Source organism: Ochotona curzoniae, unplaced genomic scaffold, assembly GCF_017591425.1.
Source record: "Ochotona curzoniae isolate NIBS_2020 unplaced genomic scaffold, NIBS_Ocur_1.0 contig_1, whole genome shotgun sequence".
NCBI lineage: Eukaryota > Metazoa > Chordata > Mammalia > Lagomorpha > Ochotonidae > Ochotona > Ochotona curzoniae.
Window position 1 is genome coordinate 26,505,941 of NW_024464918.1, and position 18,487 is coordinate 26,524,427.

Sequence of the window (18,487 nt, forward strand, 5' to 3'; positions counted from 1 at the left end):
TATGCACAGCTGCGGGCACAGTTCCCAGTCAAGCTGCCTCCCAAGGGCTCCCTGTGTCGAGGCCCACCCTTGAGTGCAGGGAAAGGGACGGGTCCCGTCCTGCAGGGAGGACCCCTTTTCCTCACTGGATGACACACAGCAAGGTTCCCACAAAGGAAATGATTGTCCAAATCCATTGCCAAGCCAGCAGTGAGAGGAGCTGAGAGAAGATAAGCCAGGCTGCTGGGCCCAGGCTCACGTGCTGCGAGCTGACGCTGAAGTGGATGCACGCTGCCTTTTCTGTTCCCACTTTCCTTCTCCTGTTCCTTTCCCTCCATCCCCAGAGCACCTGGAACCAGCACCTGCAACAGCACCAGCTCAGCTCCTTCCTGAGGGCTCTTCACCCGTTTGCTGAAGGCCCTGCTGGCCTGCTGGTGCCCAGCATTGAGGCAGAATGCTGGGCTGGCTTGACACCCATAGACTTATAATTTTGACCCTGACCCCTCCAAGCCTCCTGGTCTTCACCTCTAGCCGTGATGGCCCCATGTGGCATCTATGGGACACCAATGGGCACACTTTAGGCCTGGCCTAGGTCCCTTGAGGCTAACTGAGAAGTGAATGACATTTCGGCAAGCAGGTCACCCTCCTTGCTATCGCCCGCATTTAGAGCCACTAGGGCAGTGTCACCTGCCATGACAGCCTTGCAGCGCCATCTGAGACCTTTAGGGGCTCCTGGCTTTGATCCCCTACTCTGCAGATTGGGAGGGAATGCCCCTGTGAGAGCCATCTCCCCTTACCCACACCTGCTTTGGTCTTCTATCCCAGATGGTTGCCCCCATTTTGCAGAGAAATCTCTGAGAGCCAGTGAGCTAGCAAGGGCATGGATGGAGTTCCCACAAGCTCAGGCCTGGCAGGTAGCACCCCTGGGTGTCCTCACCTCCTCAGGCATCAGGCCCGAACCCAGGCCCCGGGGGGCGCAAGCTTTGCCTGCTGAAGTCATGCTGCTCTGTGTGGTGTGCCCGTGCCCACACCTCAGCCATGGGCCTCTGTGGTTGTCCTTCTCTTATTTCCTCGTTCCCACAGGGTGGCAAGCAGAACAAGCCCGTGAGGCCCTGCCTCCACTCCAGCAAGTGGCACAGCTGGGCCAGGCTTCACATTGCACCTGGCAGCCCACAGGCCCCTGCTGAGACCACCCCTTGTATTGGCAGGAAAAGGAGAAGGCCCAGTTGGCAGCAGATGCCCTCAAGCAGGCGACTCGTGTTTCTGGAAACCGGGAGCCGAGGCCTGCCAGAGAAAGGCTTTTGGAGTGGCCCGACCGGGAACTGGAGCGGGTCAACAGCTTCCTGAGCAGCCGGCTGCAGGAGATCAAGCACACCGTCAAGGACTCCATCCGTGCCAGCTTCAGCGTGTGTGAGCTCGGCAAGGACAGCAACGGTTTCCCTAAGGACGAGGCTGTGGAGCCCGAGCCCCAGAGCCTGCCCTCCTTGAACCTCAATGGCTCCTCAGAACAACAGCCTGACATCAACCTTGACCTTTCCCCCTTGACTTTGGGCTCTGCCCAGAATCACACGTTACAAGCTCCAGGCGAGCCAGCCCCACCATGGGCAGAAATGAGAGGCCCACACCCACCCTGGACTGAGGTGAGGGGTCCCCCTCCCGGCATCAGCCCCGAGAACGGGTTGGTGAGGAGGCTCAGCACCGTGCCCAACCTCTCCCGGGTGATCTGGGTCGAGACCCCTAAGTCAGGCCAACCTGGCCCCGAGGAACCCAGCCCAAAAGAGGTCCCCTCCAGCAAGCAGGAGCTGCCCGAGCCTGTGGCCACAGGTGGGAAGTCACGGAAGGGCAAGAGGCAGGGCAGTCAGGCCAAGAAGAGCGAGGTGACCACAGCCCCCCGAGCCCCAGCCAACCTCGAGGCGCCCAGTGCCAAAGGCCAGACCCCTGGCCCCCGGCAGCCAGCCAAGGGCCCAGAACCTCCCAAAGTGGGCAGCTGTGCCGAGGCTGGAGAGGGGAGCCGGGGGAGCAGGCCAGCACCAAGCTGGGCCAGCAACCCCAAAACTGACAAGGAGAAGGGCAGCTCCTGGCGGAACTGGCCCAGCGAGGCCAAGGCGCGGCCTCCAGAGCAGGAGTCTGTGCAGCCCCCAGGCCCAGCACGGCCGCAGAGCTTACCCCAGGGCAAGGGCCGCAGCCGCCGGAGCCGCCACAAGCAGGAAAAGTCGGCCTCCTCCTTGGGTGAGTGCAGCAGGAACCCAGTGGCTGACTCCCCCCACCGAAGCCAGGCCGTGGGGTGGAGGGTAGTCCTGGCATGTGGGCAGCACTCCCCCCAGGAGCCAGGCCGCGGGCACTGAGCCCCCTGGCTGTGTCTTCCTAGACGACGTGTTCCTGCCCAAAGACACAGACGGGGTAGAGATGGACGAGACTGACCGCGAGGTGGAGTACTTCAAGAGGTAGGTGTGGCACCACCCGGCCCTGCTTCCCGCGTCTCCAGTCCCTCTGCCAGCTGTCCTGTCACCAGAGGCTGGAGGAGCTACTTGGTGGGATGGGGCATGTGGGAACAGGGCAAGGAATAGGACAGAGGAGACATGGCAGGCCCCTAGAGCAGGGCTTTGTCCAGCATTATTCACTTGTTCTTGTGTGCCATGCCTTTGCTGATCTGTGGGGACAGTCCGGATGGAAGAGAACCCAGAGATGGAGGCCCCGAGGGGCGGTGAGGCGGGTGGATGGGAAGACTACCAAGCTGGAGGCAGGGCAGGCCTTGGAGAGTAGGAGCTGAGTAGTAACAGAACATTTACTTGTGACAGCAGGACTGCATGGCTGAAGCTTTGAAGGTGAAAGAGGCACAGGCAGCTCCAAGGCTGGCACAGGGCAGCCCTCGGGCCTGCCTGCCCTGGGAGCCAGAGCTGCTGCGGGGCCAGCCCAGGATCTTAGAGAGCAGGACACTTGAGGTCCAGAGAGGAGGTCTGGTGAGCACAACAGGGACCCTCTGATGAGCATCTTCCCAACCCAACAGGTTCTGTTTGGATTCTGCAAAGCAGACCCGTCAGAAAGTTGCTGTGAACTGGACCAACTTCAGCCTCAAGAAGAGCAGTCCCAGTGCAGCTCAGTGAGGTAGGGCCTCGTGTACCCTCTCCCTGCAGCCAGCCCTCTCTGCTCAGGGCCCGGGGATGGGAGGACAGCCCCTGTGTGCCACAGCGGCTGCACAGCCTCCAGAGGGCCCCTTCTGTAACCCCCTCACTTTCCCCAGGACTCATCCTCTCTGAGCTCCCCACCCTGCCATCCCACCTTGTTCACCCAAAGGTCCCAGGCAGCAGTGAGCCCATGGGCCTGCCCTGATAGTCTCCAGCCTTGGGCTTGAATCCTCTTGCCCTGCTGGTCTGGCTCCGCTGAAGGTCACCCTTTACTTGTTAGCTGAAGCAGCTAGGAAGATGTCCGCCCCAGGAGAGCAGTGAGCGTGGCACACAGGCTGAGCCAGGGTCCTGTTAGGGTCACTAAAGCTTGGAAGAGTTAGTCGGGACTTCCCAGAAGGATGCACTCCAGAGAGGAAGAAGCTGATAGCTTCTGAGAAGCAGAGCTCCAGCCTCAGATGACCCTGACCTCCCTCCCAGCCACTGTGGGGGTCCACAGGGGACACTCTGCACTGGAAGCAGGGAGGCAGAGAGGGCATTGTGCCACAGGCCGGGGTGCTGGGCCTGGGGCCTAGCGACTGGCTCCAGACCAGGCCTCCGTGGAGCTATGTCCCTGGGCTCAGGTCAGCTGGCAACCACACGGCTGCCCTGAGGTCAATGACACCACCCGTGCACCCAAGGGTGTCTGCCATTCTGTTCTTCCAGCTGACCTCCTGGGCCCCAGCTCTCCAGAGAAGCCCCCAGAGCCTTCAGGGCTGGGCTCCCTGGGGCCCATGGGTGCTGGCCAGAAGTCAGGGCTGTGCTCTGCCTGCAAGAGGGCCAGACTGTTCTCAAGTTTTGCCAGTCTGAGGCATTCACACCCCCAGGCCTGTCTTTCAGGACCAGCGTGCCCCATTCCCATTTCTCTTTTCCACCGGAACCAGGAGGAACAGGGATCCTGGGGGTTTCACCCGTTATTCATGCTGAGAGAACAAGGGTTGCACCTCAGTCCTCCCAGTCTGTCCCTCTAGTCTTCCGTTCAAGATAAGAGGTGTCCCTTGGCCCCTACCCTCCACAGAGGGCTCTCCTTTGACCCTCTGCTCCTGCAGACGAGACAGAGAGCCCTGAAGTGGGTGAGGGGTGGAGCTCAGGGGACTTGCAGGGCCTGCCTCCCGTCCGGTCCACAGCCCTGGCTTGGGGTCCCCAAGGACTGGCCTGCCTGCTGACTGAACCCCAGGCCACATTATGAACCCTCATCTTCTGCCAGGCATGACCAAGGACAATCCTGCTCACTACTCATTCCTTCCCAGGCCTTCCAGACTGAACTGCCTCAAGGCGTCCTGACTGCCAGCTAAGGGCTGCGGCTTCGCCCTCTGCGCCACCCTCGACCTGGACCGACCCAAAGCTGAACGGAGGTGGTGCTGTGCTCAGGGGCCCTGAGGGCCTGGGCCGCCACTTCCTGGTGCTATGCAGCCTCCACACTTCGCCCCCGGGGGGCTGGGCTGGCCTGGGGCAGGGGGCTGATGGTACAGCTGGCCCAACACTGCTTTCTCTGTTTTTTGGTTGTTTTATTTTTATTTGTTTTTAATCTTTTGTTCTTTTTCAATTCTTTTGATACTGTGAAGATCTTTCATGGTGAAAGATAAAGCAACATTTGGACATGGAGTCGGTGTGTTTGGTGATTGGCTGGGCTGGGCAGGGAGCAGGCCAGGGGAGGCAGCTGGAGCATCAGCTCCGCGTGGTCACCAGCCCTCCTGAGCAGGTCCTGCCCATCGTCACAGCTGGTCCCTGGCCTTGCCCACGGCTCTCGGCCCCGGAGCAGACCGTTAACCATCTTAGGGAATATGGGAAAATGAGTGAAGCAGGGCTGGCCGACCGAGGTTGAGCATGGCCTGCGGGACTTGCAGCAGTCCCTTGCGTGCTGCTGGGAGGACCTTAATGGGGCAGCCCCTTCCCCTGCTGTCACACACTCCCCTGCAAGGCTGCTAGATTGGAGGCTTTGGACTTGGTCTCCGGGCATCTGGCCACCCGAGGCCCTTTACGTTCAGTGTGGCTGTAGCCTAGACAGTGGAGGACCCTCAGTGTAAGCTAACAGGACGCGGAGCCCTCGGTCACTCTGAAACAACCCACCTCAGCCCCTCAAGGAATTAGGTTTGTGCATTCAAATTCTAACACAGTGGTTTACAGTGCCTCCTCACATTAAACCAATTCTTAGTTTCCATGGGGAAGGCCCTTCTGGGAGCCCTGTGTGTGCATGCCTGCCTGCCCTCCTCCAGGGGCCAGGTGGCTGCTGTCCTGGGAAGCCACGTTCCTCTCCTCTCAGCACCCTGCCCTGCGGCTCAGCTGGCACCACCATCAAACCCGGCTTCCTTCCTCAGAAGGTGCAGCTCTGATGGAGCAACCCACAGACCTACAGAGAGGACACGGCCTGGAGGGGCAGGCTCTGTGCTCAGGCCCCTCTGCAGTGCTGCCATGCCCGCCCTGCCAGGCAACCCCAGGCAGCCCAGCCCCTTTGAGAAAGCCCTGCTTTCGGCACATCCCAGCTGAAAGGCCACAGTGGAAACGGCATCACTTGGCCCTTGCCTGCCTTGCCGTGTTTCAGCTCGGCCTCCAGCAAGACCAGTTATCCCGGGACCACACACTGCCCAACACACAACATGGGCCTCCGGTGCACGCTCCAGCCAATCGCAGCCATCTGCTCCCTGCGGGCTCTGCATTTGCTCCTGCACGCGTCTGGGAAGCTCAGACCCAGGGCATCCTAAGATCCCCAGGGACCCCCTTACCCACCCACGACGCTCGGCCGGTCCTGCACTGCCCGGCGGCTAGGCCGGGGAGCCGCGGTCTGCATTCGGAGCCTTGCTCCGGCAGCCGGTTGGGTTTGAGCCTTTAGTGCATGCTGCAGTCCCAAAGGCCTCGTGTGGCCGCCGCGTGGTCAGTCCCTCGCTCACTGCAGCCTACGCCGCGCCTCACGACAGCCACTCGAGGAAGTTTGGCCCTCGGCGCGACCCGGCATGCCGGAGCCGTTGCTAGGCGCCGACGTCCGCGTCTTCGCCTCCGATTGGGTCTCGCTGAACGGACGGGCGCGGCTTCGCGGGGAGCGCGCATGCGTGCAGCCGCAGGATGGAGGAGTCGGAGCCCGAGCGGAAGGTGGGCGCGGGGCTGCGGGCCGCGCGGGTCGGGAGCGGGAGGCGGCGGGGTCCGGCCTGACGGGTGTGTGTGTGTGTGTGTGCAGCGCGCTCGCACCGACGAGGCCAATGCCGGAGGCAGCCATTCCGAGGCGGAGGAGGACGACGAGGACTACGTGCCCTATGTGCCGCTGCGGCAGCGCCGGCAGCTGCTGGTGAGGGGGCCGCGGGGAGTGACCGCCGGGTCGGAGTGGACAGGGGTCCTCGGCCGGGAGCCAGGGCACCTCGGTCGTGGGCCTGACGCTCCGGGCGCGGGCGGGGACTTCAGCTGCAGAAGCTGCTGCAGCGGAGACGCAAGGGGGCTGCGGACGAGGAGCAGCAGGACAGCGGCAGCGAGCCCCGGGCCGACGAGGACGACATCCCGCTGGGCCCGCAGTCCAACGTCAGCCTGCTGGACCAGCACCAGCACCTCAAGGAGAAAGCCGAAGGTGGGCGTGGGCTGGGCAGGCGCGGGAACCAAGCCAGGGACACACCGCCGTGTGGTGTCTGTCTGACGTCTGCTCTGCTTCTCCCCTCAGCCCGCAAGGAGTCGGCCAAGGAGAAGCAGCTGAAGGAGGAAGAGAAGATCCTGGAGAGCGTGGCCGAGGGCCGAGGTAGGGCGGCGGCCGGGGTCTCCGTGCTCCCCCTGGTCCCCCATCCCCGGGCCTGGGGACCGTCCAGGGGTCTGGATTCCTGGAGTCAGGAGCCAGCCCTGAACCACGCGTCTGCCTTCAGCACTGATGTCGGTGAAGGAAATGGCCAAGGGTATCACCTACGATGACCCAATCAAAACCAGGTGTGTCGACTCGGTGGCCCTTTTTGAGGGGGCGGGGTGGCCGGCTGTGCATCCAGGGCTTCGGGTGACCCCTGCCCCTCACGCATAGCTGGACGCCACCGCGCTACGTCTTGAGCATGTCGGAAGAGCGACACGAGCGGGTGCGGAAGAAGTACCACATCCTGGTGGAGGGAGAAGGCATCCCGCCGCCCATCAAGAGCTTCAAGGAGATGAAGTTTCCTGCAGGTACTCGGCAGCAGCCGTGGCAGGGATCACTGCCAGGCCCACGCCGGGCCCGAGCCTGAGCTGTGGGTCATGCAGCTGTGTCCTCCTGGCCCCGGCCGAGGGTGGGGACAGTGGCCAGGACACGAGAGTGAAGCCCGCCCTGTCTTCCGTAGCCATCCTGAGGGGCCTGAAGAAAAAGGGCATCCATCACCCCACGCCCATTCAGATCCAGGGCATCCCTACCATGTGAGTGTGGGCTGCGGGCAGCAGCGGTGGGGAGGAGGGTTCCTGCGCCCCGACGTGCCTGACCCCGCACACTGTCCTCCCGCCACAGCCTCTCCGGCCGTGACATGATAGGCATCGCCTTCACGGGCTCAGGCAAGACGCTGGTCTTCACCCTGCCCGTCATCATGTTCTGCCTGGAGCAGGAGAAGAGATTACCTTTCTCCAAGCGCGAGGGGCCCTACGGGCTCATCATCTGCCCCTCAGTAAGTTGGGGGGGGGGCTTGGGCAAGAGGGGGGGCCAGGACCTGGCAAGGGGTGAGAGCCGGGTAGGGACGAGGGGCAGGGCCAGGACAGAAGCCAACGCCACCTCCTGTCACACTTGCAGCGGGAGCTGGCCCGGCAGACCCACGGCATCCTGGAGTATTACTGCCGCTTGCTGCAGGAGGACAGCTCACCGCTCCTGCGCTGTGCCCTCTGCATCGGAGGCATGTCTGTCAAGGAACAGATGGAGACCATCCGACAGTGAGGACCCCCAGTCCAGCCCTCCCCAGGGTCCCCCCTTTTGTGTTTAGCCACTGTACACTCTCAGCCCCCAGGGACTCCCAGCCTCCTAGGGCTGCCACTTGGGACAGAGGTGTGGCCTGACGCTGTTGGGGTACAGAGGACGAGCAGCCCATCCTGCCAGGGGACAACATGAGGTCAGATCAGGCTTTCCAGGAGCAGCGACTCCAGAATGCTGAAGAAGGGTGGCTGAGGCAGATGACATAACTGTGAAGGGCCCTGAGCAGCCAGGAAGGTCAGGGTCATCCTGTGTGGGCTGTCCAGGAAGGAAGGTTCTGGTGCAGGGCAGGATCCCTTTCCACACAGGTCAGACCTTAGCATGTGCTCGAAACCAGGCCCTAGCGTCACAGGCGGGCCAGATGTACCCCTCTGCCCAAGGCATTGCCAGTCCCCAGAAAGGTGCAGGTTACAGGAAACATGAATGGTCCCAGGAGTATGGGCAGCCAGAGGGGAATTTGGGGCAGTCTCCAGGACAGAGGAGTGTACGGGACAGAGGAGCAGGGACAGGGAGGATCTGCTGGACGAAAGCTAGAGGCTGCAGCCACTGCAAGAGAGAACTGCTTGTGTGCGTTAGGTAGAAACGAGGAAGGGAGATGTGGGTGAGGCCTGCAGGCAGGGCAGGCCAGCGTGGCCCCTCAGTAGGTGGCTCGGAACTCAGGGTCCCTCTGCGATCCCCAGTGGCGTGCACATGATGGTGGCCACGCCTGGGCGCCTCATGGATTTGCTGCAGAAGAAGATGGTCAGCCTGGACATCTGTCGCTACCTGGCCCTGGACGAGGCCGACCGCATGATCGACATGGGCTTTGAGGGTGACATCCGTACCATCTTCTCCTACTTCAAGGTGCCCACCCCTGCCTAGCCAGGGTACTCCTGTGCCCCTGTCCCCTGACACACACTGTCCAACCAGCGGGGACCCCGAGCCCAGCCCTGGTCCACTCTGCCCTGCTTCCGGTGCCGGCTTACCCAGCGCCACCGTCCCCCGTCTCAGGGCCAGCGGCAGACACTCCTCTTCAGTGCCACCATGCCCAAGAAGATTCAGAACTTTGCCAAGAGTGCGCTCGTGAAGCCTGTCACCATCAACGTTGGCCGCGCCGGGGCCGCCAGCCTGGATGTCATCCAGGTGGGCAAGGGACCCTAACCCCAACCCCTGGGGCAGCGGGAGCTATGAGCGAGGCTCCTTTGAAGCTGGCTGCAGGGAGGAGTAGGTCTGCTGTTCCCGAGAGTGTCAGTTCGAAGCCCCTGGCCTTTAGCCCGGGAAGTTATTAGGGTGTCCAGCCTTTCGGTGACACGGCTTAGGGCCCAGCACCAGGGGGCATGGCCGCAAACCTAACCCCAGCAGCGGCTCACCAGTTGACCCGGCCCCTGTGGTGACAGGAGGTGGAATACGTGAAGGAGGAGGCCAAGATGGTGTACCTGCTTGAGTGCCTGCAGAAGACACCCCCACCTGTGAGTGCTCCCCAGCTGGGGAGGACGGGGAGCAGCCTGTGGGAGGCACCAGCCCTTGACAGCGGTTGGCCTTCCCGGACAGGTGCTCATCTTTGCGGAGAAGAAGGCCGACGTGGACGCCATCCACGAGTACCTGCTACTCAAGGGGGTCGAGGCTGTGGCCATCCACGGGGGCAAAGGTCAGGGTGGTGCATGCTTGGGCATGGATTATTTCCCCGTTGCCATGGTGACCCCTCACCTAAATCCCTGACCACGCCCCAGATTCCTCCCAGGAATCTGATGTCTGCAACCCTCCATCTGCCCCCACAGACCAGGAGGAACGCACGAAGGCCATCGAGGCCTTCCGTGAGGGCAAGAAGGACGTCCTCGTGGCCACAGACGTGGCCTCCAAGGGCTTGGACTTCCCTGCCATCCAGCATGTCATCAATTACGACATGCCCGAGGAGATTGAGAACTACGGTGTGACCAAGGGGCAGCGCAGGCGTGGTGAACCCCGGGGGCGGCCATGGGCTCAGGGCAGCAGGCCAGAGCTCTGCTTGTCTCTCCACAGTACACCGGATCGGCCGCACTGGGCGCTCAGGAAATACAGGCATCGCCACCACCTTCATCAACAAAGCCTGCGGTGAGTCTCCCTTAGCCGTGCCCCCCACCCCCAGTCCTCTCTCCCCACGGCCGCGGGGCCTGAAGACAACCCCTCCCCTTCCCACAGATGAATCCGTGCTGATGGACCTCAAAGCCCTGCTGCTGGAAGCCAAGCAGAAGGTACCACCCGTGCTGCAGGTGCTGCACTGCGGAGACGAGTCCATGCTGGACATCGGAGGTGACTCAGGGGCGGCCGGCACAGGTCTCGGGTTGGGGGGCAGCAGGCCTGAGGGCCGGGGCCTCACTCACCTTCCCCCCGTGCCCTCAGGAGAGCGCGGCTGCGCCTTCTGCGGAGGCCTGGGCCATCGCATCACTGACTGCCCCAAACTGGAGGCCATGCAGACCAAGCAGGTCAGCAACATTGGCCGCAAGGACTACCTGGCCCACAGCTCCATGGACTTCTGAGCCAGCTACCCGCTCACCTTCTCTGCAAGAGGCCCTGGGACAGGAAGCCAGTGTCCTCGGCCCAGCTGGCCTGGGCCGCTCCCTGTTCCCCCAGAATCACTATTTTTGTTGCCCTTCACCCCAGCTGCCATTAAAACACAAGCTGTCTCCATCCCAACCTGCCTCCACATTTCACCGCGTGTGGGACATGGGGCCGTAGCCACAGCCTGCTGAGCCACGGCCTTGGGGCGCTCAAGGTGTCTCCTTGGGCCAGGCCAGGGACACCATGGCTGGCTGTCAGTCCCCTCTCAGCCTCCCCGTCTGCAGCCCTCGGCTCCGCTCCCCAAGCAGGCGGCCGATGGCATGGCACTGCCATTCAGGTCGCAGCATGCTGCTGTGACCCAGAGGACTGCCCAGGCTGCGTTCAGGTGAGTGGGGACTGTGACACGTGGCAGTGTGGCGAGCACCCCAAGACCACTGGCCAAGGAGCCAGGAAGGCAGCGGGGTCTGGCAAGGCAGCAAGGGCTTGGTTGTACCAGGCTGTTCCGTTCGCAAGGCCTTAACCCTGGTCCTGGCAGGACGGCTCTTGCTCAAGCCTGGCGTGTGGCCTCGAGCGAGTTACTTCATTTTCCTGAGCCTTGGTTTCCTCATCATTGAGGTGACCCCAAGAGCACAAAAGGCTGAAACAGCCAGGGCACAAAGCTGCCTGTGCCCCTCTGGGCACACAGCCAGGGGCCGGGAGGGCTGTGTCCCGGTCAAACACGCCCCCAGAATGGCACTTTTCCTTCCACACAGTGGCAAAGCCACATAGACGCACCACTGGCTATTAACGGAACAAGATACGCCCCCACAACCCCCAAAAAACAAATTCACCCTCGGCAGGAAGCAAAGCTGAAGCATTCATGTGAACTGTAGGTGCGGCCCCTAGGGACCAGCTCTCCTGCGCACATGGCTGGAGCCGCCCAGAGTGGATGCCTAAAGTGTGGGGTGGGCACTGTGTGTCCTTTGTGCTCTCCTGCAGTGTGGAGAAGTCAGGGAGGCCTCCGGGAGGAAGAGGCAGCTTCTGTCCCAGCAGCTCGGCAGTGAGGGCTCCCCAGGGAAACAAGGGAGGCAGAACGGGCCACACGGGCCTGAGCGCTGAGCTGACAGGGAGGAAAGGGACGGGTGTGATGGAGCCCCCTGGGCCCAGGTCACACAGCAGGTTTAGGGGGTGCTGGCCACGGGCAGGGCTCTGAGGACCGAAAGGCAAGGGAACGTTGTGTGTCTCTGACATGCGAGCAACCGGGGAGGACTCCGTCATCCTTGGGTGGGGGCAGGGCTGTCCTAGCTGGGGGAGGGGTCAGAGCTCGTGACTCAGGGGCACCAGCCTGCGGTCAGTCGCTCGTCCCCAGCTGACCCAGGCACAACCCAGGGGTCACCAGCCCTTGGAGGATCCAAGGCTTCTGCCAGACAGATAGGGGTCCCTTGGGCCAGCCAGAACTCCCTAGGGAGCCGTGCGTGCGCCAGCCCCTAGCTGAAGGCTGGACTCCCCTCCCCCTGGTCTGCAGCTGCTCCTCCTGACAGAGGGAGGGGAAGTGGCCAGAAGGGGAAGTGTGAACAGTTCCTGTCCAGTCTGCTGCCTGTCATCAGTCTCCTCGGGACGCAGGCCGTGGCTGCACCGTGGCCATGGAGCCCCTGGAGACCCCTGTCAAGGACGGCCTCCTCTACCTGCAGCACGTCAAGTTCGGCAAGGTGCGACCCTGGCTGCCTGGTAGCTGCCCAGGACTAGTGGGGCCAGAGAACCTAGCCTCCACCCTGGCCTCATGGGAAGGCAGCGGGAGGGTGGGGGGCAGGTCACGGGCAATGGACATAGTTCAGTTCTTGGCCCGAGCGGCTTGAGGCTAAATCCTGCCTCATTAGGGATGGGGGAGCCGAGCATGGGGCAAAGTCTAGAAGCACAAGCTCCTGAATAGGGTTCCCCAGGTCCCTTGAGGGACCTGGGGCAGCTGAGCTGAGCTGGGGGAGACCCTCGAGGTGGAATTCCACCTGCAGAACGGGCTCCCCTATCCCCACAGCGGACCCTGCACTTGGGTCCGCCTGACTGCTGCCACCACCCAAGTGGATAAACGGTCACTTCCTTTGCTCAAAGCCATTTGCATGTTTCCATCCTTACCAGCCTGAAGCTGGGGCCTCCCCTCCCACCCCAGCCCTTGGCTCTCATGTCCTGGCCAGGGAGAGCAACACAAAGATCAGGTGGTCAGTGCTAGAGTGTGACCCAGCTCCTTAGAGCGGTCACAGTAAAGGGGTGAGGGAGGCAGAGGTGTTTACTGAGCCAAGGAGGCACGTGGAGAGGATGTACCACCCAGGGTCCTCGCCGCACCCCTCTCCCACAGAAGTACTGGCGAAAGGTGTGGGCCCTGCTGTACGCAGGAAGCTCATCAGGCGTGGCCCGACTGGAAAGCTGGGAGGTCCGTGATGGTGGCCAGGGGCCGGCAGGTGACAGATCCACGGTGCCCAGTGGCCGGCGAGGGGAGCGGCGGGTCATCCGCCTGGCCGACTGCGTGTCTGTGCTGCCAGCCGATGGTGAGAGCTGCCCCCGGGACACGGAAGCCTTCCTGCTCACCACCACGGAGCGGAGCCACCTGCTAGCCGCGCAGCATCGCCAGGCATGGATAGCACCCATCTGCCAGCTGGCCTTCCCGGTAAGTGCAGGTGGCTGGGGCAGGCTTAGTCACCGCCGTGCTCACGCCCTGTCACTCAGCAAACAGTGTGAGCCTCTACGGAGCCAGGAGCAGCCAAGAAACACATGGGACCAAGGAAAAAATGAGGCATGAGGGTGGTGCTGGGACTGTTGGGGGAATGTGAGGAGAGGACAGTGGGCTGGGTCCTTATTGACAAGTAAATCACCTGGCAGAGGCTCTAGAAGGGTGGTGAATGAGAACATATGAGCAAAGGCCCTGGGGTAGGAAAAACGTGAGCAAGGGGCAGGCCTGTGTGGTGAGGGGAGCAGAAGGAAGCAGGGTAGAGACCGGTGGAAGGCAGTGAAGACCCCACAGCTGACCAGGGGCAGTCTGGGATTCAGTTCTGCATGAAATAAGTCTTTGGAGTGAGGGTTTAAACTAGACATAGGGCACACAGGGTCTGTGACAATCCAGAGTGAACCAAGCATGGCCATTCCCCAGGAAGGTAAGTACAAAGTTACCAGGTGACCCAGCAGGTCCGGCACTAGGTCCATATCCAAGGTGACCAAGACCTGAGACTCCCGCATGAGTGCTCACAGCAGTGAGTCACAGATCCTCAGGGAGGACACGCCACCCACAGGGCCACCAGCAGACAGGCAGGATACGGCCCATGCACACGACGGGCGCTGTGTGAGCAGCCCTGCCCCAGGCTGCGGCCTGCATGAGCCCCAACACACTGTGCCTAGGGAGAGCCGGGCACAGATGCTGCCTGCTGTGCACGCACCCAGCTGTCGGCATGCTTCACAGGTTAGCCCATGGGCCAGCGCCGGGGCTGCCACAGCACAGAGAGGTTGCGCTGGAACCGGAGGGAGGTGATGGAACTGGCTGCATGAAAACCACTGGGTTATACCTGTCAGGAAAAGGGGGAACCCTGGGGCTTATGAAGTTTTTGTTTTGAAAGAGTTATGCATAGAGAAAGACAGCTTCCATCTGCTGGTTCACTCCCTACATGGCCGCAACAACCAGAGCTGAGCTGATCCAGAGCCAGGAGCTTCTTCCGGGTCTCCCACGTGGGTTCAGGGTTCAAGCCCTTGAGCCATGCTCCACTGCTTTTGCGAGCACATTAGCGAACAGGTGGATTGGAAGCGGAGCAGCCCAGACAAACTTGTCCATGTGGAATGCCAGCATCACAGGCTGCCGTCTTATTCATTACACTGCAAAGTCGGCCCCCGGTTTTGTGTGTTCTTTGAAAAATTAATTTATTTGAAAGAGGGAGAGACAGATTCACCCTGCACTGGTTCATTCCTAAAATGGCCAAGGCTGGGTCTACCCACTCCGGGAACCTAGGGCTCCATCTGAGCCTCCTCTGTGTGTGGCAGGAACCCAAGGGCTTGGGCCATCCTTCGCTGCTTTCCAGAGCACAATAGCAAGGAAGCTGGATCAGAAGTGGAGCAGCCAGAACCCGACTGGCCCTCTGACATGGAATGCCAGCATCGCAGGCGGAGGCCTACCCAAAGGAAAAATGGGCAGGAGCAGGGGGGCTGATGAGGAAGGTGTTTAAGCCTTTAAGCCTGGCCAAGCCCCTTGGGCCAAGGTATGGTCATGGTGGAGAGGCTGAGGATGGAGTTGGAAGCCCCTGCTCCAGGCCCGTGTACACAAGGTCCAGGCAGCCTGTAGGCAGGGCCAGTTAGGTGGATGCATGTGGGGGCCTTACTCCCAGGCATTCCTGTATGCAACTTCCATCCCTTCACTGCACCCAAGTGTCAGACACATGGGCTGGCCCGGCCCTGCTCTGCTCCTTGGGGACAGTTTCTGAGAGGTGCCTGGGCCTATGGGGCAAGTCGGGGCCAGGCCCCTGACCCCAGGGTGGGTGGAATGGACACTTCCGCTGACCTGCACTCCCTCCCCGCCCCCACCCCAGGGCACGGCTGAGAACACGTTGGGATTGGGATCCAGGGAGCCCCAGTCTCCTACAGGAGGGAGCGTCCCCATGGAGGAAAACGCCATTTACTCCTCCTGGCAGGAAGGTAAGGCAGGAGCAGGGGAGGAGGGGGAAGGGGCAGGCCGCAGCCCTGTGCACCCCGGGCCGAGCCTCTGCAGGCACTGACAGGGTACCCTGGCCGCCTGCCTCCAGTGGACGAGTTTCCAGTGTTGGTGCAGAGAAGCGAGGCTGCTGCCCGCTGCCAGCTGCAGGGCTCCTACCTCATGGTGCTGGGCCAAGACGCCATCCAGCTGAAAGGAGCTTCCAGTCCTCAGGTGCTCTACAGCTGGCCTTACCGCTTCCTGCGCAAATTCGGCTCCGACAAGGTAAGCTACAGGGGAGGGGACGGGTGGCCACCCGGCGTGCAGCTGCTGACTACCCCAATGTGTCACCTGCACCCAGGGTATATTCTCCTTCGAGGCCGGCCGCCGCTGCAACTCCGGGGAGGGCCTCTTTGCCTTCAGCAGCCCGCGTGCCCCTGACCTGTGTAAGGCTGTGGCCGCTGCCATTGCCCGCCAGCGGGACCGGCTGCCAGAGCTGGCCAGGCCCCAGCCTTGCCCCCTGCCCAGGGCTACCTCCCTGCCCGCGTTGGATGCCCCTGGAGAGCTTCGGGAGATGCTGCCAGGACCCAAGCTTCCCTCCTCCAGGAGTGCTCACATGGCCGACCCTGGGCCCCAGAGCCTGCCACTGTTACTGGGCCCGGAGCCCGAGGACCCGGCCTCTGTGCTGTATGCTTCAGTGTGCAAGCAAGCAAGTGGGTTCCAGGGTACCGTGGAACACCTCTATGAAAACGTCTGTGCACTGGAAGCTGGCCCTGGGCTGCCGGATGAGGTCCCCAGCATTAGTAGCCCCTCAGCCAGCTCCATCTATCATAACAGCGAAGACCTAAGCTGGCCCAGCCCAACCCAGGACGTCAGCCTGGAGGCCCAGTACCGCCGACTGCTGGAGCTGGAACTAGATGAGGCGGAGGGCCCTGGCCGCCCTGGCACCCAAGCAGGCTTCAAAGCCAAGCTGGTGACACTGCTGAGTCGGGAGCGAAGGAAGGGCCCTGCGTCCTGTGAGCGGCCCTGAGTGGCCATGGGAGGAGAGAGGATCTGTGGACACATCCCTGTATCCACTCTAGCCTGCCTCTGGAATGAGGTGGAGGCAGCTGGGGAGAGACCCCTGCCCCTGCCCTTCCTGCCCCCCCCCCCCCCCCCCCCCCCAGTGTACGCAGAATAGACTGGCTGGCAATAAAGTGAGTTCTCCTGGCTTCCGCCACATGGCCTATGGTCCAGCCACCTTACTTCCACTCCCAGTTGAGCATTCCTGGATCCCAGAATGCCTGAGCCCTACCCAGACTCTGGGGATGAGATGAGCTGGGCCTGACCTCAGCCACCAGTAGCTCAGACCCACCTGGGCACCAGATAGGGGAGCCATAATGCTCCCTGTGGGCAGAGGTGCCCTCAGCAGGGAGTGGGCAGGACCAGCAGAGCTCCAAGGGCCCAGGACTGAGCTAGGCTATCCAGGCTGGTGGGCACACCCTGGCCAAGCAACATGAAGGGCTGGTCACACAGGTGTTCCGGGGCAGCTGGGCATGAGGGCCCACACTGCCCAGCACTGCAGCCCACCCACCAGGTCTTGTCCTCTGGAGAGGGGCCACCCAGTTAGACACCAGGATGCCCAAGCTGCTGAGAAACTGGAGGAAGTTTAGATTGTGCTACCTGGGGCAGGGGGTGGGAGGCAGTGGGTTAAGCGCTGCTTAGGACAACAGCATCTCCTGGCACAGCAGCAGTTGGAGTCCAGGCTACTGCACTTCTGATCCACCTTTCTGTAAATGTCCTGGGAGCAGAGAAATATGGCTGTAGTCCTCGGAGCCCTGCCAGCCTCGGGGAGACCTGGATGGAGCTCCTGGCTCTTGGCTTTGACCCGGCTGTGGTGGCCATTTGGAGAGTGAACCAGCAGATGGAAGCTCGCCCTTGTGCTCAATCTCCCTGCCTTGCAAATAAATATTTAAGGGGGAAAAAGAAGTTGTGATTTGTTCCTTATTGAAACTCAACTTGTAGACACTTTTAGGGACTTTGTGCTTCCTCAAGTGTAAAGGCATACCAGGTCCATGTCCTCATTTGGGTCCTCCTCCTGCCTGGTGCCTGGCGCTGTAGGACACGGCCCCGTTTGGGACTGTCCATCCTCGAGGAGCCTGCACCGCAAGGCAAAACAAGCCAACTCCCAGGAGCCTGCAGGGCTGACCCTCCCATGTCGCAGCCCCTCTGCCACCCTCCTTGGGGCCATCTCTCCTCACAGGATGATGCGTCCTGGCCCCGTGACCCCACTTCTGCCTCAGCTGTGCACTCTTCTCCCAAGCCATACTTTCCTCAGTCATATCCAGGCAGCCTCTTCTGGTCACTTCCTCTCCAGCCCTGGCACCCCTGGTACCCCTTGCATGCCTAGACGGGGAGACTCCATGCTCCCCTATCTTTGTCCCATGTGACTGCCGCGCTCCACACCTGTATGTTGGCCATGGCCCACAGCTGGGGGACAGTCCTTCCACAGAGACCAGCCCCACACAGGAGGACTGTCCATGCTGCCCAGAGATGCTGCAGCCCACGGTGGCACCTCTCGCTAAGGGCTGTGAACAGCCTCTCTGTCCTTGCCCTCTCACGGCCCACCACACCTGCCCCTACAATGGAGGAAGTGTCCGTGCCCAGCCCGAGCTCTGATCCCCTCTCCTGTTGCTTGCTCAGGGCTTGTGCTTCCCCTCCTGGCCCCACTGACCCTGGTACCACCCTCACATCCCCGCCACCCTCAGCCTGTTTCCCGATTTCCACCAAGACCTTTGTGTCCCCATGCTGCCTCCCTGTTCTTCGATACTCTCAAGAGAAGTTTCTAGAAAGCATCAGCCGCTCTCATTTCTGCTTTCTCACCTCCCAGTCTCCCCTCGGCTAGCCTCACCTCCCCTTGACCCTCAGACTCCCCAACCTCCTGGTTCCCCAAAACAAAAGCCCCCCAGACTCCCTCAGCTTCTGAGCAGCATCTTGCACCCCTGCCTGGGCCGCTGCTCCCATGTGGCTCCCCCGTCCCCTCCCAGCTCTCGCCTCCCGAGCTTCTCTCTGCTAGAGTTCTTTCCAGCCTCCAGGGGTACTCACCTTGGCTACCCACACAGACCCTCCCAGAAGTGGATTCACTTACTTAACTATCTCTCTTTCCTTCTCTCCTCCTCTCCTCCTTCTTCTTCTATCTCTCTCTCTATCTTATTTTAACAGCTGCCAGCACCTCTTGGGTATGCACAACACACAGTTGCACCAGAGCAAGGCCCGGGGGCTGGCTGGGCTGGCCTCGTCTGCAGTACATCGGAGCCAGGGCTA

General features: G+C 61.8%; 3 protein-coding genes across 11 annotated transcripts in view; all 3 read left to right on the forward strand.

Annotated features, from left to right (window-relative positions):
• Positions 1–5,104, forward strand: part of FAM193B (family with sequence similarity 193 member B) — a 30,495-nt gene extending 25,391 nt beyond the window's left edge. For 4 of the 8 annotated variants that reach the window (XM_041001899.1, XM_041001965.1, XM_041002403.1 and 1 more), the window contains 4 exons: positions 1,188–2,208; positions 2,348–2,423; positions 2,987–3,084; positions 4,391–5,098. In XM_041001899.1, the coding sequence (XP_040857833.1) occupies positions 1,188–2,208; positions 2,348–2,423; positions 2,987–3,083 (1,194 nt within the window). In that variant the 3' untranslated portion in view covers position 3,084; positions 4,391–5,098. Of the gene's footprint in view, positions 1–1,187; positions 2,209–2,347; positions 2,424–2,986; positions 3,085–4,390 lie in introns of all 8 variants that reach the window. The other 4 variants (XM_041002224.1, XM_041002135.1, XM_041001883.1 and 1 more) reach the window with 4 other exon arrangements.
• A 1,079-nt stretch (positions 5,105–6,183) lies between these two features.
• On the forward strand, positions 6,184–10,680 carry DDX41 (DEAD-box helicase 41). Its single transcript, XM_041002511.1, has 17 exons — positions 6,184–6,227; positions 6,313–6,420; positions 6,534–6,693; positions 6,784–6,858; positions 6,980–7,040; positions 7,129–7,265; positions 7,418–7,490; positions 7,579–7,732; positions 7,855–7,991; positions 8,709–8,871; positions 9,019–9,150; positions 9,405–9,476; positions 9,559–9,655; positions 9,786–9,935; positions 10,027–10,098; positions 10,186–10,296; positions 10,387–10,680. The coding sequence occupies exons 1-17, from the start codon at positions 6,201–6,203 to the stop codon at positions 10,521–10,523; spliced, it is 1,866 nt and encodes a 621-aa protein (XP_040858445.1). The 5' UTR covers positions 6,184–6,200; the 3' UTR covers positions 10,524–10,680.
• Positions 10,681–11,429: 749 nt separating this feature from the next.
• Positions 11,430–16,842, forward strand: DOK3 (docking protein 3). 2 transcript variants are annotated; one of them, XM_041002663.1, is made up of 5 exons: positions 11,430–12,233; positions 12,878–13,183; positions 15,084–15,189; positions 15,297–15,469; positions 15,546–16,842. In XM_041002663.1, the coding sequence occupies exons 1-5, from the start codon at positions 12,168–12,170 to the stop codon at positions 16,212–16,214; spliced, it is 1,320 nt and encodes a 439-aa protein (XP_040858597.1). In that variant the 5' UTR covers positions 11,430–12,167; the 3' UTR covers positions 16,215–16,842. The 2 variants fall into 2 exon arrangements, with proteins under 2 accessions (XP_040858597.1, XP_040858518.1); XM_041002584.1 differs by having other exon boundaries at positions 11,431–12,233; positions 12,875–13,183.
• The last annotated feature ends 1,645 nt before the right edge of the window (positions 16,843–18,487 follow it).

Bases quoted from the DNA above. Each gene is read 5' to 3' on its own strand.
- DDX41 (XM_041002511.1), top strand. From the start codon at position 6,201: ATGGAGGAGTCGGAGCCCGAGCGGAAG. The intron at 6,421-6,533 runs GTGAGGGGGCCG...CGGGGACTTCAG, and splicing joins GGCAGCGCCGGCAGCTGCTG to CTGCAGAAGCTGCTGCAGCG. The intron at 7,992-8,708 runs GTGAGGACCCCC...TGCGATCCCCAG, and splicing joins CAGATGGAGACCATCCGACA to TGGCGTGCACATGATGGTGG.
- DOK3 (XM_041002584.1), top strand. From the start codon at position 12,168: ATGGAGCCCCTGGAGACCCCTGTCAAGGACGGCCTCCTCTACCTGCAG. The intron at 12,234-12,874 runs GTGCGACCCTGG...CCTCTCCCACAG, and splicing joins AGCACGTCAAGTTCGGCAAG to AAGTACTGGCGAAAGGTGTG. The intron at 15,470-15,545 runs GTAAGCTACAGG...ACCTGCACCCAG, and splicing joins GCAAATTCGGCTCCGACAAG to GGTATATTCTCCTTCGAGGC.